General features: G+C 36.8%; 1 protein-coding gene across 2 annotated transcripts; it reads left to right on the plus strand.

Moving 5' to 3' along the window:
• The first annotated feature begins 2,761 nt into the window (after positions 1-2,761).
• LOC104218600 (uncharacterized) lies at positions 2,762-13,041 on the plus strand. 2 transcript variants are annotated; one of them, XM_009769133.2, is made up of 12 exons: positions 2,771-2,929; positions 4,459-4,583; positions 5,896-6,141; positions 7,190-7,399; positions 9,521-9,601; positions 9,710-9,796; positions 10,000-10,095; positions 10,217-10,270; positions 10,452-11,392; positions 11,471-11,519; positions 11,602-11,641; positions 12,497-13,041. In XM_009769133.2, the coding sequence occupies exons 3-12, from the start codon at positions 5,908-5,910 to the stop codon at positions 12,643-12,645; spliced, it is 1,941 nt and encodes a 646-aa protein (XP_009767435.1). In that variant the 5' UTR covers positions 2,771-2,929; positions 4,459-4,583; positions 5,896-5,907; the 3' UTR covers positions 12,646-13,041. The 2 variants fall into 2 exon arrangements, with proteins under 2 accessions (XP_009767434.1, XP_009767435.1); XM_009769132.2 differs by lacking the exon at positions 4,459-4,583 and having other exon boundaries at positions 2,762-2,929.
• Positions 13,042-14,475: the final 1,434 nt, after the last annotated feature.

A 14,475-nucleotide genomic window follows, 5' to 3' on the forward strand; every position in this document is an offset into this window, starting at 1 on the left:
GGTACCTAATCTAATTTTAGTGACTCCTCATCTTCAATAGATGTGAAAGAAGGCATCAGTTCCTTAATTGCTATTTGCTCGTTTCCTTGTCTACTGGTAACGATTACTGCGTTCGTCTCCCTTGCAGCCGGTTGATGTCCTCTGATTTGTTTGATCCCTTTTGGTGTTGAAAATTTTAACAGTTGGTGGTATGCTAAAGGTACAACCTTCATTTCATGTATCCATGGACTTCTAAGGATTACATTATAGCCCATTTCGCCAGCTACCATTTTGAACAGGGTGGTCTTTGTTACTTCTTCGGCATGTGTGGGCAGCAAAATATTTCCTCGAGTTGTCACACTAGTTAAGTTGAACCCGGCCAAAAACTTTGTTGCCGGAACTATATTTTCGGTCAGCTTTGTTTGCTCCAAAAACTCTCAATTGTATGATGTTGGATGAACTTCTTGGATCAACTAACATAAGTTTAATTTTAAAATCTAAAACATTAAGAGAAACTAGCAAAGCATCATTGTGCGACAGAAGAAGTCCATCAACATCTTCTTCTGTGAAAGTGATGTTATCTTCTGAGACCTCGGACCCTCTTACGCCGAAAATGTCACCCCATTTACTTCTTCTTCATCGAAGATCATGTTTGTCGTCATACAAAGTGAACCTGTAACCGATTTTGATTGTTTTGCAACATCCCGATTTCTCCCATAGTTTTTCTTGGCACGGTCACTCAATAACTCTCTGAGATGACCATTATTCAACAACGTTGCTACCTTTTCATGAAGATGTCGACAGTCCCCAGTCCTATGACCGTGATTTATATGGAATTCACACTATAGATTAGGATCCTTTCGGCTAGGATCCGATCGAACTGGTTCTAGGAACCTAGCTTCTTTAATATTTCTCATAGCCGACACTAATTCTACCAAGATGATATTAAAATTGTAGTCAGATAATCTGAGATATGTTGCTCGAGACCCCGACGTCTCTTTCTCCTATAACGATCTGCTATTTCAACCATGATCCGCACTTCTATCAGAAGTGAACCTATCTGATGACTGAAAACCTTTACTTCCACGCCTATCGACCTTCTCGTAAGGTTGAACACAACTTCTAAAGGACCTTCGATCTGCATCAAAAGCATTTTTGAACTTATCTTGATTCTGATCATGATTATGTCCTTTAAAAGACACCGAAGAACCCAATTGATCATCTTCTATTCCGATTCTTTGACTCGTAGCGATTGTGAACATCTGCCATGTGGTTGCCTGAAATTCTAGCAAGCTTTCCTTCAATTTCATTGTGAGTTCGAGTCTCCCCAAGAGCAAGGTGGGAAGTTCTTAGAGGGAAGGATGTCGGGGGTCTATTTGGAAACAACCTCTCTACCCCAAGGTAGAGGTAAGGTCTCCATACACACTATCCTCCCTAAACCCCACTAAGTGGGATTATACTGAGTTGTTGTTGTTGTTATTGTTGTTGTTTCCTTCAATTTTCGAGAAACATCGAAACTCAATGAATTGAGACCTTTTGTAAATGCCTCCGCTGCCCACTCATCAGGTACCACTAGTAATACAACAACAACAACCCAGTGAAATCCCACTAGTGGGGTTTGGGGAGGGTAGTGTGTACGCAGACCTTACCCCTACCCCGAAGGTACCACTGGTAATAACATTCTTTATTTCTGAAACTGGATCACTAACTCTCGCAACAGTTCGGATTCTCCTAGGGATATTCTGAATATATTTGCCTTCCTTGTTTGGACATTTCTTACTCCAGCATGAGCTTTGATAAAGAATCTGCAGGCATTTCAAAAGAATCAATGGATTGCTCAGGTAAGAGAGAATACCAAGTTAAGGCACCCTTTGTCAGGGTTTCACCTAACTTCTTCAACAAAACAGATTCAATTTCGTGATGGTCGAAGTCATTTCCCTTTATTGCCGTAGTGTAGGTCGTAATGTGTTCCCATGGATCCGAAGTCCTATCTTATTTTGGTATATCTGACATCTTAAACCTCTTTAGGATCAACTCCTGAGTTGCACTTGGTTTAAACGACAACTATGTATACTTCTTGGAATCCGGTCCCTTTAACACTGGCGGTGCTCCCGGGATCTGATCCATCTGAGCATGAAACTTTTTTAGTATTTTGGTCCATTCGTTCATTCATTTCCTTCATGAATATTATGAGCTCTATTTTGAAAGGGTTATTTGAGTTATTATCCCCAAATCCACTACCGGTACCTCCTACCTCGTTGAAACCAAGCTCCTCCCTTGGAGCGTCGTTATTGACTCTTTGAACATCTTGATTTGCGCGGGAGGAATCAGAGCTTTTTCATTAGCATCATTAGAAGCACCTGATAACGCATGCTTCAACTCTGTTATCGCCTAATCTTGTCTTGAGAGGTGATCCATAATCGCTCTTTGTTGTTCTCTCGAGATTTTGACCGTTTCAACAACGTGTTCATCATCCGCATCATCAGGAGTTGGACTCCTCATATGTCGAAGATTCTGACCTTTGCGAACTATTATGACCCCCCACCTCCCAGCACTGATTCGCCTCAGGCTGTAAGTGATATCGTGATACGGTAAGTGATAATACAAGATATTTAATTGTTTATTTTAACTTTTATGAGAATTAATCACTTTCATTTATGGATCTTTTCATTTAATCTTAACTTAAAAGTATGATAAATAAATATATTTTTCATATTTTATTACTACCTTTTTTTTTTTTTGTAGTAGGAAAGAGGCTCAACTTTATTGCCAAAGCCATGACTTCTAGATCTTTCGCGTGTCAATTTACGCCAGCACTTGCGTGGCAAGAGAACACCCACCGCTCACGCTAAAATCGATCCCACATAAATTTCTAACTTGTATCGCCCCTTGTTAACGAAATTGGCCTTCTGTTTGCGATCAAATATTCCCGTAAATCACCGATCAAAAGGTAAGAATTTTTCTTAATTTCTCTACTTAAATTTGCAGCTTATGAATTAAAATGATTTTTAGGAACAAGTCTGCTTTATATTTGGGAATTTTTGAGGTTTATTCCGATTCATTCCGCATTTTTTGGATGCAAAGTACTTAACTATCCGATCATTTTCTGGTATATAACTTCAGCTTTGTTGAGTTTTGAGAGTATAATTGGCCTAAGGCAGATAAAGGAGGATGGAATTATAAAAATATTTAAATAATGATAAATCATTTGTATCTATTGAAAATAAAGTGAAGTGGAATGGATACATGTGATTCATATAGTTGACCCAATAGTAGTCCCTCTGTTTCAATTTGTTTGAACCTTTTTGGAGTATGATTTTCAAATGGACTAATTTGAATTCGGACATAGATTCTTTTAAGTTTCTAAAATTTACATATTTAGAAACTATATAGAAAGTAAAGTCATAGTAGTTAACAATTCAAAATATTTAACAACTATTTGGAAAACATATGGTGAAAGAAAATCTTGTTTGACTCCCCAAATAGTAATAGGTTCATTCTTTTTGAAAACGGGGAAAGTACTAGTTTGAGATTGAGTTGTAGTTGATTTGATGATTATTGATAATTGGGATATTGTTATCCAATAGCTGCGCTAGTGGGAGGTAGCAGGTACCCAGTGAGATAGTGGAGGTGCCTGCAAGCTGGTCCGGACACAACCATCATAAAATAATAATTGGGATATTGTTACTTTTTAGGTATCTTGTCAATTCAACTTTTAATATTTTAGTTTAAAGAGGGAAACTATAGAGCTATCAGTTATTCCTGGTATAGAGATAACTAATTCAGTCTTTAGGGTGGTTGGTAATTGGATTGACAACGGAATAGTACCGGATTGAGGTCTGAAAGAGATAGCTAGTTTAACAAGATAGAAAATTTGGTTTTGAGCATTACACATTTATTAAGGAAGGGATAAACTGACTTCTCCATAGCGTTAGTTTACATGAATGACGTATTCATGAAATCGACCAATCAACTATGTTTCAACCCCAAACTAATCGGATTTGGCTATATAAATTTGCTGTATCATTATGCTCTCTTTGGGATTCATTATATTCCAGTACTTAATAGTTGTCTCTAGGCGAATTAGGGGTTCTCTAATTAATGGGGGCTTATTTAAAAATCACATTATCACTACACTATTAGTACAAATATCTTAAATCTGGAGATTGGAGAAATATGTGTTGAAATTTCAACATGATCACATGGCGTATTGTTAAGTGCAAAAGGATGAGGAGGAGGTTGGGATTGATTGCAACACAACGGTAATTGTAAGACTAGAGCAGGCTTAAACAGTCCAAGAGTTGTGAACAAAAATCCAAGAATTAACTCATTCCAGATGGCTACATTCTCTTCTTTTTCAGTCTAAGGTTGGGGCATGAAAAATATTGTGACTAGATCATCATCTCTGACACTAGGAGTTGTGAAAAAAAAATCCAAGAATTAACTCATTCCAGATGGCTACATTCTCTTCTTTTTCAGTCTAAGGTTGGGGCATGAAAAATATTGTGACTAGATCATCATCTCTGACAATAGTGTGACTGGATCATCATCTCTGACAATAGCGTGACTGGATCATCATCTCTGACAAAGTTGCATATTTTAAGGTATTCAAACCAGCTACTGTGAATACTGAAGGCATCATAGAAACATGTGCTGAATATCACTTCTTCTACTGGAATTGCTGAAATGTAGGCGTGGAGTTGAGGTTGAGTACAACAACGACAACTACGCCTCAGTCCCAAACAAGTTGGAGTTGGCTGTAGGAGCATATTGATTTCTACCTAAAAATTTAGGAGTTATGTTGCTTTTTTTAACCCCCGTTGCTCATTTCATTTTTAAAACAATGAATAAAGCGTTACCACAATAGAGTAGAAACCTCTGTCCAACTCCAGCTCTCCCCAAATTTTACTTTCTTAATTGTTAAAATTTTCTATTAAAGGTTGATGATTAGAAAATTGTTGAAATCTGTGGATGCACGATGCAGTTGTACCCAAATTTCTAGTGATCTTGGAAACAAAAAGATTTTAAGCATTTCAGTTGTTGATGTGATCCTAGGGTGCGTAAAACTATAAGGAAAACAGGAGAAAAAAAATCCAAATATTGTAAAAAGGGCTCACTTTGTGCACAAAGTACTGTACAGAGCCTTCCCCTTTCATACATTAATGGGAAAAAGGTGTTCCAGAGACCAGTTTTCATTAACTTTTTGAGTATATACTTTAATGGATTGTAACCATAGTAAAATTATGGGTCCAATGAAGAATTGTGATATTCTTTGTTTTGAAACCTACTAGATATTCCATTGGTTCTTGATTTTGCCACATAAAGTGGAACGATATCTATACCACAATAAAACTAGTTGGGGATCAACTTAGATTAAGAGTAAGTAGCATGCTTTTTCTCTCAAATGTTGGACTTGTGGAGCTTTTCTGCGACTGATTATCTGCTCATTCCATAGAGGTGGAACTTAATTCAACTTGAATTCGATATGAGAAGATTGTTCCACTTGTTCGTATCGAAAGGGATGCTCCTGTTTCCATTGAGTGGTCGACTTTCAGCTTTTTCGAACTGAAAAATTCAGAAGCTGATTTGAGCTAACGTTCGACATGGTACTTTGATTCTGGTGTCCCAAAGCATTATTAGCAGAGTTTACTAGAAATGCATTTGGTTGTTGACTTACCTTCAGTCCTCCGGATTATCCTTAGCGGCCTAAACTGTAACTTCCATGCCATAAAAGATGCAGCCTCTAGCTTCGATAGATAGGATTCAAAATACTGTTTGTGCCAGAAGGCTCAGAATGCAATTATACTAGAAAATATTTTAAAAGAGGAACAAATTGGTTGATACTTGTGGTTCTCCTATTTAAGACTAGCTAAAGTTTGTGTTTTTGATGACGGCTTACTTGTATGCTCTTATTAGATAAAGAAACCCATGCAGCAGCAGGAGACATGTCACTTGTCTGTTTTATGGAGAGGGAAGAAGTTTAGTCTGGAGATGGATCCAACTGCTACTTTCAAATCATTGGGGGATGAATTGCTGAATCTCACCAATGTCAGAGATGATACATTGCGGCTAATTGTGCCTACTAATAAAAGTTCAAGGCTTTTGTATCCTTTCTCTGAAGAGCACTCCTGTCTAAAATTGGAAGCAGTGTCCATCCTCAAGGTGTTTTTTTTAGTTTCTGCTCTTTTTTGTGAATGTATTATACTAAATAGCTGTTAAACTGGCTGTCTACTTGAAGACTGGATAGAGCTTTTGGGTTTTTGTATGCTTGGGCACTTAATTTTGACAGATGTGTTTGTCCTCTTATTTTATATGCTATTGCTGATTATTCTGCTAAACATCTCAATTTGACACTTTATTTTTTGAGAGTTAGCTTGATGAATATAGGAAATCATGTAGCATTTTCCACTCTTGGAAGTAGGCTTTTCCTACAAAATCTGACTTGAAGGAGTTGTAGCCGTAAGTTTTTTTTTCCCAAGGCACATCGCAAAAAAATACGTTTCCGCAGATTTGACGGTTTGACCGTACTTCTATTCTGAAATGAATTCTTCTTCTATTTACTTCTTTGTTAAACCTAAACTTTTAATGGCTAAATAAAATTGATGAAATTGATTCCTGTATGGTCAGTGTCTCCTTGTTTAATATAAATCTGTCTGAAAAAAATGGACTGCGTTATACAGCGGAGGGATGATTCTACATATTGTCTACATGGTTTCTTCTCTATTCCTCATTTATGTGTCCGTATGAGTCGTGTATAGTTCTTTATGAAATATGACAAAAATTAAGGCATGGTTCTGAGTTTCGAATTCTTTTAAAAAGGTTATGTATGTGTCATGAACCCTCTTTATTTCAAACATCAATTCTATTGAAAATTTTATCATTATGTAGAATCTTGTACAACTGTCTGCCACGTGAACTTTTTCCTGAATATTATGTCATATTTATGGCTTTGTCTGTTACATTAAACGTATAGAAAGAAAAATGTATACCATAGTTCTTGTGCTTGTGGAAGAGTTGGCAATTCTTAAAGACATAATCACCTTCTGGGGTGAATATTTTTTTATTTTAACCTTTTCACATAGTGTATTATTAGGTATTTCTGCATTTCCAAACATTGAAAAGCCTAAGTAACTTGACATACTCTTTAAGCCGAACCTTCCAGACTATTTTTTGGGCTTAAATGACTAATTCCTATGGTTTTTTATTTCAGGGGAAGTCTATTCGGATGTTGGGAGTGCCCAAAGATGAAGTAGATGACATTTTACAGAGTGCAAAGACAGACCTCAGGATTGTGGGTTTTGATGAAGAGGAAAAGAGATTGAGGCAAAGAATCTCAAATGGGCTTCAAAGTTCACTAAAACTTCCACAAGGGCCTTATGTCTTTTGTGATTTTCGGACACTTCACCTTCCAGGTGTAGAGGTATAGCTAGCTCTAAAATGTAACCATTATCTTTCCCTATAGTTGAAACTGAAAAATGCAGTCTGACCAACAACAACCCAGTGGGATCCCACAAGTGGGGTTTGGGGAGGGTAATGTGTACGCAGACCTTACCCTTATCCTGGAGGGCAGAAAGGCTGTTTTCAAAGACCCTCGGCTCGAGAGGAAGAATAGGAACAAGTAAATAACAACAAGAAGGCCAGGAAAATGATATCAACAATGTAAGGACCGGAGAAAAAATAAATGGAAGAAAGCAGTAGCCATAGCAATAGCAAAAGTAATAGCCACAAGCAGTAACACGACAGGGTACTAGAAAACCGAAGCGAAAGATAGTACTAAAACAACCCTAATACTGGCATTCTAAGAATCGAAGACAATGAGTCAAATAACGTTTCTAACTATCTGGATTTTGAGCGAAAAAATACTGACATATAAAGACAACATTGCTCTCACACTTGGTTTTCTGCTGTTAGAAATTTTGTATCAGAATGGATATTGACTTTTCATTCAGCATTATATCACTTTGAAAAACAGGTTGAGTAAAATATTTACAGGAAAAAACCTATGAAGCTTTATGTTCATATATGGGGAGAACAAGGATAGTTGTGTGGAGAGGCTTGACTTATCTGCTTTTGAATGTTTGGCGGTATTTCATATGCTGCGATTATTCATTAGTTGTCTGTAACCAATTTGGTATCCATCTAGCAGACCACCTTGTGTTTCAGGAAGTTAGTTGCTACTCTTTTTACTTCTTTTGCAGTGCTGAGGCCACAGAAGTCTGTTCCGTTTACTCGTGCTTTTACTTGTGTTCTTCCTTATTTTTTTACTGGTGTTCTTTCTTATTTTGTTTACTTATGCTTTTACTGGTGTTCTTCCTTATTGCATCTACTTGTGCTTTTACTGGTGTTCTTCCTTATTTTTGTTTTATTTTTGTGCCCTTCTCGTTTTGGGGATTATCCTTCTTTTTTCTTTTCCTCTTGGATAAGTAGTTGGGCATCATCTTTTTATTTGAGTTTCATGGATTATATGAAGGATTTCTTTCTCACACAGTCCATTTTTCTCCCCGAACCGAGACAAATCTATTACTTTTGCCAGGGTTATTGTGATGTGATTAGTGTAACGGGTGGGTGGCCAATGGGGAAGGGAACGTGTAGGTTTCTCCCGAAATTTGTTGAGGCAAGATTCAGCATGTAATTGGAGTTTGGGGTTTCGTAACCTGATACTTAATGCAAAAGATGTATGGGTCCGGTTGGATAGAGAGTAGAGGGTTTAGTAATGATATTACTTGTTACTCTCTGTGTAAAATCGGTGTGACAATGAGTAGATTTATTGCACTCCAATTTTTCAGTTTGCTTCAGATAAAGAGGATTGAGAGATTGAGTCATTATCTTGATATTTGTAGTTTTCCATTGTAATATGAAGTCTAAGATTGGTTGTTTTAGGATAAATATGTGCTGTAAACCAAGATTTGTTTTCTATTATTCAAAGAGAGATTTTTTAATTGATTATTTAATTGTTTGGCTCATTAGTTTTTGTTAACACCTATCCCTTTGAACAATGATGTGTTAATAGATTAGCTGTGAGTTACTGCAATATCTATTTTTTTCCCTTCACTTTAATTGCATTTCGAGATGTGCTGATCATGCTGGCAAGAAATACAGCTTCTTAATACTGTATTTGGTGATTCTGTAAATCTGAAGTGAACAATTCCATGCTTTTGTATGTCTTGGCTGTTATTGTCCTCTTGAGGATATGCAGGTGTATTTTGCCTTTAGAGAAATGTTGGTATTACTTTTGTTTTATTATCTTGTTTTTATTCAAAACAAAAAGTAGTTATCGAGAGATTGTATTGTTTGACAGTGGAATCACAATGTTGCCACTTGTTTATGAAATTTTTGAAATTTAATCTCCTTTTTGGGGGCAACTCCGCACATGTGACCAAGCATAGCCGGTAATGGAGAAGAATTGCAATAGGTTGATTTCCAGTGTACAAATAGTCTAACTATGATGAATCCTATGAATGGACACGTATGATTCATAGAGTCTACTTTTACAAGTAGGTTTATTTGACAACCAATTGATGTAGTCTTCACTTGGCTGCAGTTGAATCCTCCTGCTTCAAAAGCTTTAAAACTAATGCACAAGCTTGCTGCTGATCTAGGAATAGTTGCAATCATGAATAAGGTAAGTCCAGAAAGATAATCATATCTCAGCTTAATAATTACGTATGAATTACTTTGTTGGTATGTGCTATCAGTTGTGGTAAACTATCGTTCATTGGGCTTCTTAAAGCATCGCTGGCGTGTGGGTATCATGACAGAAATGGCGCCAGAAGGCTATGTTGGTGTTAGTCCTAAATGCATTCTTGGTTTCAATAAGGTGAGCAACCCCTACCCTAGTTCCTTTCTCCCCTAAAGAAGTAGATACAGAACAGGATAACATACATAATAACGCACCCATGACTTTCATGGTTCATCATCTAGTTCTTTAATTATTGCCCCATTAGTTTTTGATTTTCTAAGATGATGTTTTCTCTTCCATTTAAAAAAATCTTGATAATTTCTGTCAAAAATCATATTCAGAATCATGGAGAGGAGATATCACTACGTCTTCGTACAGATGACCTCAAGGGTTTCAGGAAGTACGATAGCATCAAGAAGACTCTCTTGCATGAACTTGTGGGTGATCCTCTCTCAACCTTTATTTTCCAATTAAAACATATTTGAAAGGCTAAGTTAGTCTATGTTTTAATGATGAGTGATTCTTCTGTGTTCCTAACTTATATTTTTCCATTTTCAGGCACACATGGTACACTCTGAACATGATGCTAACTTCTATGCTTTGGATAAGCAGGTAAAATGATAATACTCCCAGTTTTTCATTCTTTGCTTCCTCAGTGGCAAGGAGTTCAATAAATATTTAGGCAAAAAACTGGGACGGTCTGTTTTTAGCCCCTAAACTAGATTTGTTCTGCTTGTCTCTGCAATATTCTTGTTAAATGTGCACTAGATTTAAGATTAGATCTTTGTGGCAGCTCAATGAAGAAGCTGCTAAGTTGGATTGGACCAAGTCAAGAGGCCATACATTGAGTGGTGGCAGTTTGCAACACTATGAAGAAGACGAGGACAGTGATAATCACACGGGTTTATCACATAAGCTTGGAGGACAAAGTTCAATTTTCAATGCTCGAGCATCTTCAGTGGCTGCTGCCTACAGCCGTTTAGCACAGGCATCCACCAACCACTCAGAAGCAACTGATATGGATCAGGAATCTAATTCTGGCAATTCACTTGATATTCGTCCGCAATCCAATCATACGGATGCTCTAGTGGAAAAGCAACTAAATGATCCAAAAGTAGAGACTTTGGGGAAATGCAATGGTGTATCTAGTGCTAATGTCTCATCTGATGGTCAAAGAAAATCTGAACCTGATCCTGATGATTATGAGGCTGGCTCTCCCATGAAACATGAGCCTAGTACAGAACTCGATTCTGATGATCATAAAATGAGAAACCTTCCGCCCCTTTTGGAAGCTAAATTACGTGAAGAACCTGACCCGGATGATTGCTCTTCAGAAAAACACAATGCAGGAAGTCCCATTTCTTTGGAACCTGATCCTGATGAACACGCTATGGGCATTGAAAAGAAAGTAATGTCTGGTCAAAATAGCCATGTTTCAGTGGGGTACCATGTAAATGAGGAAGAGAGTGGATCTTTTCCACACACCAATCGAGATGATTTTCCTGAACAAATCAAGCTGGTAGAGCCATATATTAATGATAAGGATATAATGTCGGATGGAATTTCAAGTACATTGATCGATGAGCCTGATCCAGATGACCAGGAATTACAGAGGATACAAGACCCTGTAGCGATTGTTTGCAGTCGATTGCAGAAAGCAATAGGGGTACTGAGATCTCAAGCCGATCCCCTGGAGGCCTCTAGAGTAGTGCAAACTATAGTAAAAATTATAAGGTACATTGATATTCAATTTCCATTTTTTTTAATCGTTCATGAAGTTTGGATTGAAGTTGGCGATACAATTGTTTGTAGGAATGTAATTGAACACCCAGATGAAGTGAAATTCAGAAAGCTGCGGAAGGTCTGTGATTTGATGTAGTGGTCTTAGCTGATTTACCTTTATGTGGATTTAATCTTAATTTGTTCATCACAATTGATTGCAGGCCAATTCTCTTATTCAGAGGGATGTGGTGAGTTATCCAGGTACATGATTTTCCAGATCTATTGCAATTTATTTATCTTTCTGCAAAATTCCCTCTCCAACAGTTCTCTTTCTCCATTCCTGTACTTCCTTGTTGCCTTCAGAGAGCATTCAGCAATGCTTCCTAATCCAATATTGTTAATTTTCTCTTTATCTGAGATTCCCTTGGTCCACTTTCCCTGAATCTACACACGTGAACTCCATATTAATAAAGCTTTTACTCTTTATCAGGTAACGACTTCCGGCTGTAAATCACACTTTATGAAACACTGGGATCTTTCAATTTGCAAATTTTTTTTTGAATTGGTAACTGTTGTATATATTATAAAAATCAGTACACTGTTGTATATTATCGATGTGCTACCAATTTTGCAAGACAATTTACCACTCTGTTAATTCGTGAAGCATGAATTTTCACTCGAGCCCTAATTTTATATTTAAGGGTGTGAATTGCAATTTTCGTTCCATGAGCTTAACATTTTGGTAAAAGATCAGTGGTGGTAAGGTTCAAATTGATGTACAAGCTAGTTTAATTGACCAAGGCTGAGGTCTGGTATCAAATTGATATTCTATTTAGGTGAATTTGTTGCTTTATGGTACTTGTTATGATAGATGGTATTTGCGGAGATTCAAAACATATTTGGTGACCCCATGAATATGCAACATAAATGAATTGTATCGACGTCATTATCCCCACATCGTTTATCTTTTTGTGAAATTACTCGTACACGACATAGTTGTATGCTTCTTGATCATTGGTGTTTCTTTTCCTTCTCTTCGCAGCTTCGTGTATCTTTTTGCTTGCAGACCATCCTTAGCTGTAAATACTAATTTTGCTTTGCGCTCTGTGGTTGCAGCTGCTATGGACATCCTGTCTGTGATTGGATTCAGTGAGGACGCTGTTATCGATAACACTGGTAGAATGGAAACTTATTTGGTCCTCAAAAGGAATGATCCAGGATTATTGTGGCTTGCCAAGTCTTCCCTTGAAACCTCCATTGCCTAGTGAACTTGTACAACAACAACAACACAGTATAATCCCACTTAGTGGGGTCTGGGGAGACTGTTTCCAAATAGATCCCCGGCATCTTTCCCTCCAAGAACTTCCCACCTTGCTCTTGGGGAGACTCGAACTCACAACCTCTCGGTTGGAAGTGGGGGTTGCTTGCCATCAGAGCAACCCCTAGTGAACTTGTACCTTATGTAAAATGATGCATTTGTATGTGAGAAAGCTGAAAAAGGACGAACACATTCTTATGGTGTGTAGCATTTGGGCATTTGTTCTATGCTGTATATTATATTCTGATATTTTCTGTTTTCTTGTATATACATCCTTATAGGAGGTTCAAGCAATTGTATTTGATGAAATAATAAAGATAACATGACGTCATTTGTACTACAAGTTGAGTTGGTTCTCTTATTAGCTTGTTTAATGCGGTTATTACAATAACATAATGTTATTACTCTCATAGGATTCACTTAGTAGATTTTAACTAATTTGGGATTGAAATTCAGAGGCGGATCCATAATTTAAAGTATATGGGTTCCTGTCGTAATCTCAAATTAATATACAATAATAATTGGGTTTACAGTTAGATATTTATAAATATTTAGTAGATTTTTTAACTGGTTCACGGGAACCTAGTAACTGCACTCTAGATCCGCCATTGGTTGCACATGCTTGTATGTATTATGTTCAAAGGCGAAATCTGGGATAAAATTTTATGTGTTCAACATTTAAGATTTTTAGCATTGAACTCATTATATTTTTAATTACGGGTTCGTATCTAGAGTATTTATTGCAATTTTAGCGGATCTTTACCAGACGGATTCAAGATTTTAAGTTTATGGGTTGCTACATCAATGTCAAGTTAATATACAATAATAACCGGACCAACATATAGGATTCCGAGCTAAATATTTTTCACATTTAAGGAATTTTTAGTAAAAAAAGTTATTGGGTTCACGTGAACCCGTAACCTTTGCACTAGATCCGCCTATGGATTGAATAATATTATTATCTGAGGAGGTAAATTACAAAGTAGTTGCGAAAACGTAGCGGATTCTAGCAAGGTGTTATGTGACATTAGGGAGAAATTCAAAAATAGCCAAATTTATAAGTGGTAGTTTAAAAAGTAATCGAAATTTAGCCACTTTTCATGTAAAGATAAATCTGAATGAAAACACTGTTTAAAATCCGAAAAAATATTCCAGCATAATATACTGGAGTTCCAGTATAATATACCGGTCCAGCAATATATATGGAGATTGGAGCACCGGTGCTCCAATCTCTAGTATATTATACTAGAGCCAACAAAGTATAACGATCCAGCGTAATATGCTGGAAGTTCATATACAGGTGCACCGAACTCCAGTATATTATGCTGGACTGGTCTCTGTTGCAGCAAAATAGTGGTTATTTTTTAATGACTTGGCAAACGCTGGCTATTTTTGAATGATCAGTCCAAAAACTGGCTAGCTCGTGCTATTTTAACGTGACATTAGTACAAGAAATTGATATAAAATTTCCTTTTGGAATGGCGCAATACATATCTGCATAATATATGTTCAAATCTTTAGAAATACTCTAAAGTAGCTGTAATTATTTCTTCCATTCGAAGATGTCAGAAAAGAACTCAAGTACGCAAAAGCGCTACAATATCAACAGAATGAAAAAAATTTACATTTACAGTCTAAAATGCCAAGTTATTTATTGATAAGAATTAAAAGAAATTCAACTTTTCCCTTGTATCACTTCAGGAAAATTCTCACCTTTTAGGACGGTAAAAATTCATCCATATCGAATTAATAATTATGGTGAGAATGTAGATTAACT

This window comes from Nicotiana sylvestris, chromosome 6 (assembly GCF_000393655.2).
Source record: "Nicotiana sylvestris chromosome 6, ASM39365v2, whole genome shotgun sequence".
In the NCBI taxonomy this organism is placed as follows: domain Eukaryota; kingdom Viridiplantae; phylum Streptophyta; class Magnoliopsida; order Solanales; family Solanaceae; genus Nicotiana; species Nicotiana sylvestris.

Bases quoted from the DNA above. Each gene is read 5' to 3' on its own strand.
- LOC104218600 (XM_009769132.2), top strand. From the start codon at position 5,908: ATGCAGCAGCAGGAGACATGTCACTTGTCTGTTTTATGGAGAGGGAAG. The intron at 9,602-9,709 runs GTAAGTCCAGAA...GGCTTCTTAAAG, and splicing joins TAGTTGCAATCATGAATAAG to CATCGCTGGCGTGTGGGTAT. The intron at 10,271-10,451 runs GTAAAATGATAA...TCTTTGTGGCAG, and splicing joins TCTATGCTTTGGATAAGCAG to CTCAATGAAGAAGCTGCTAA.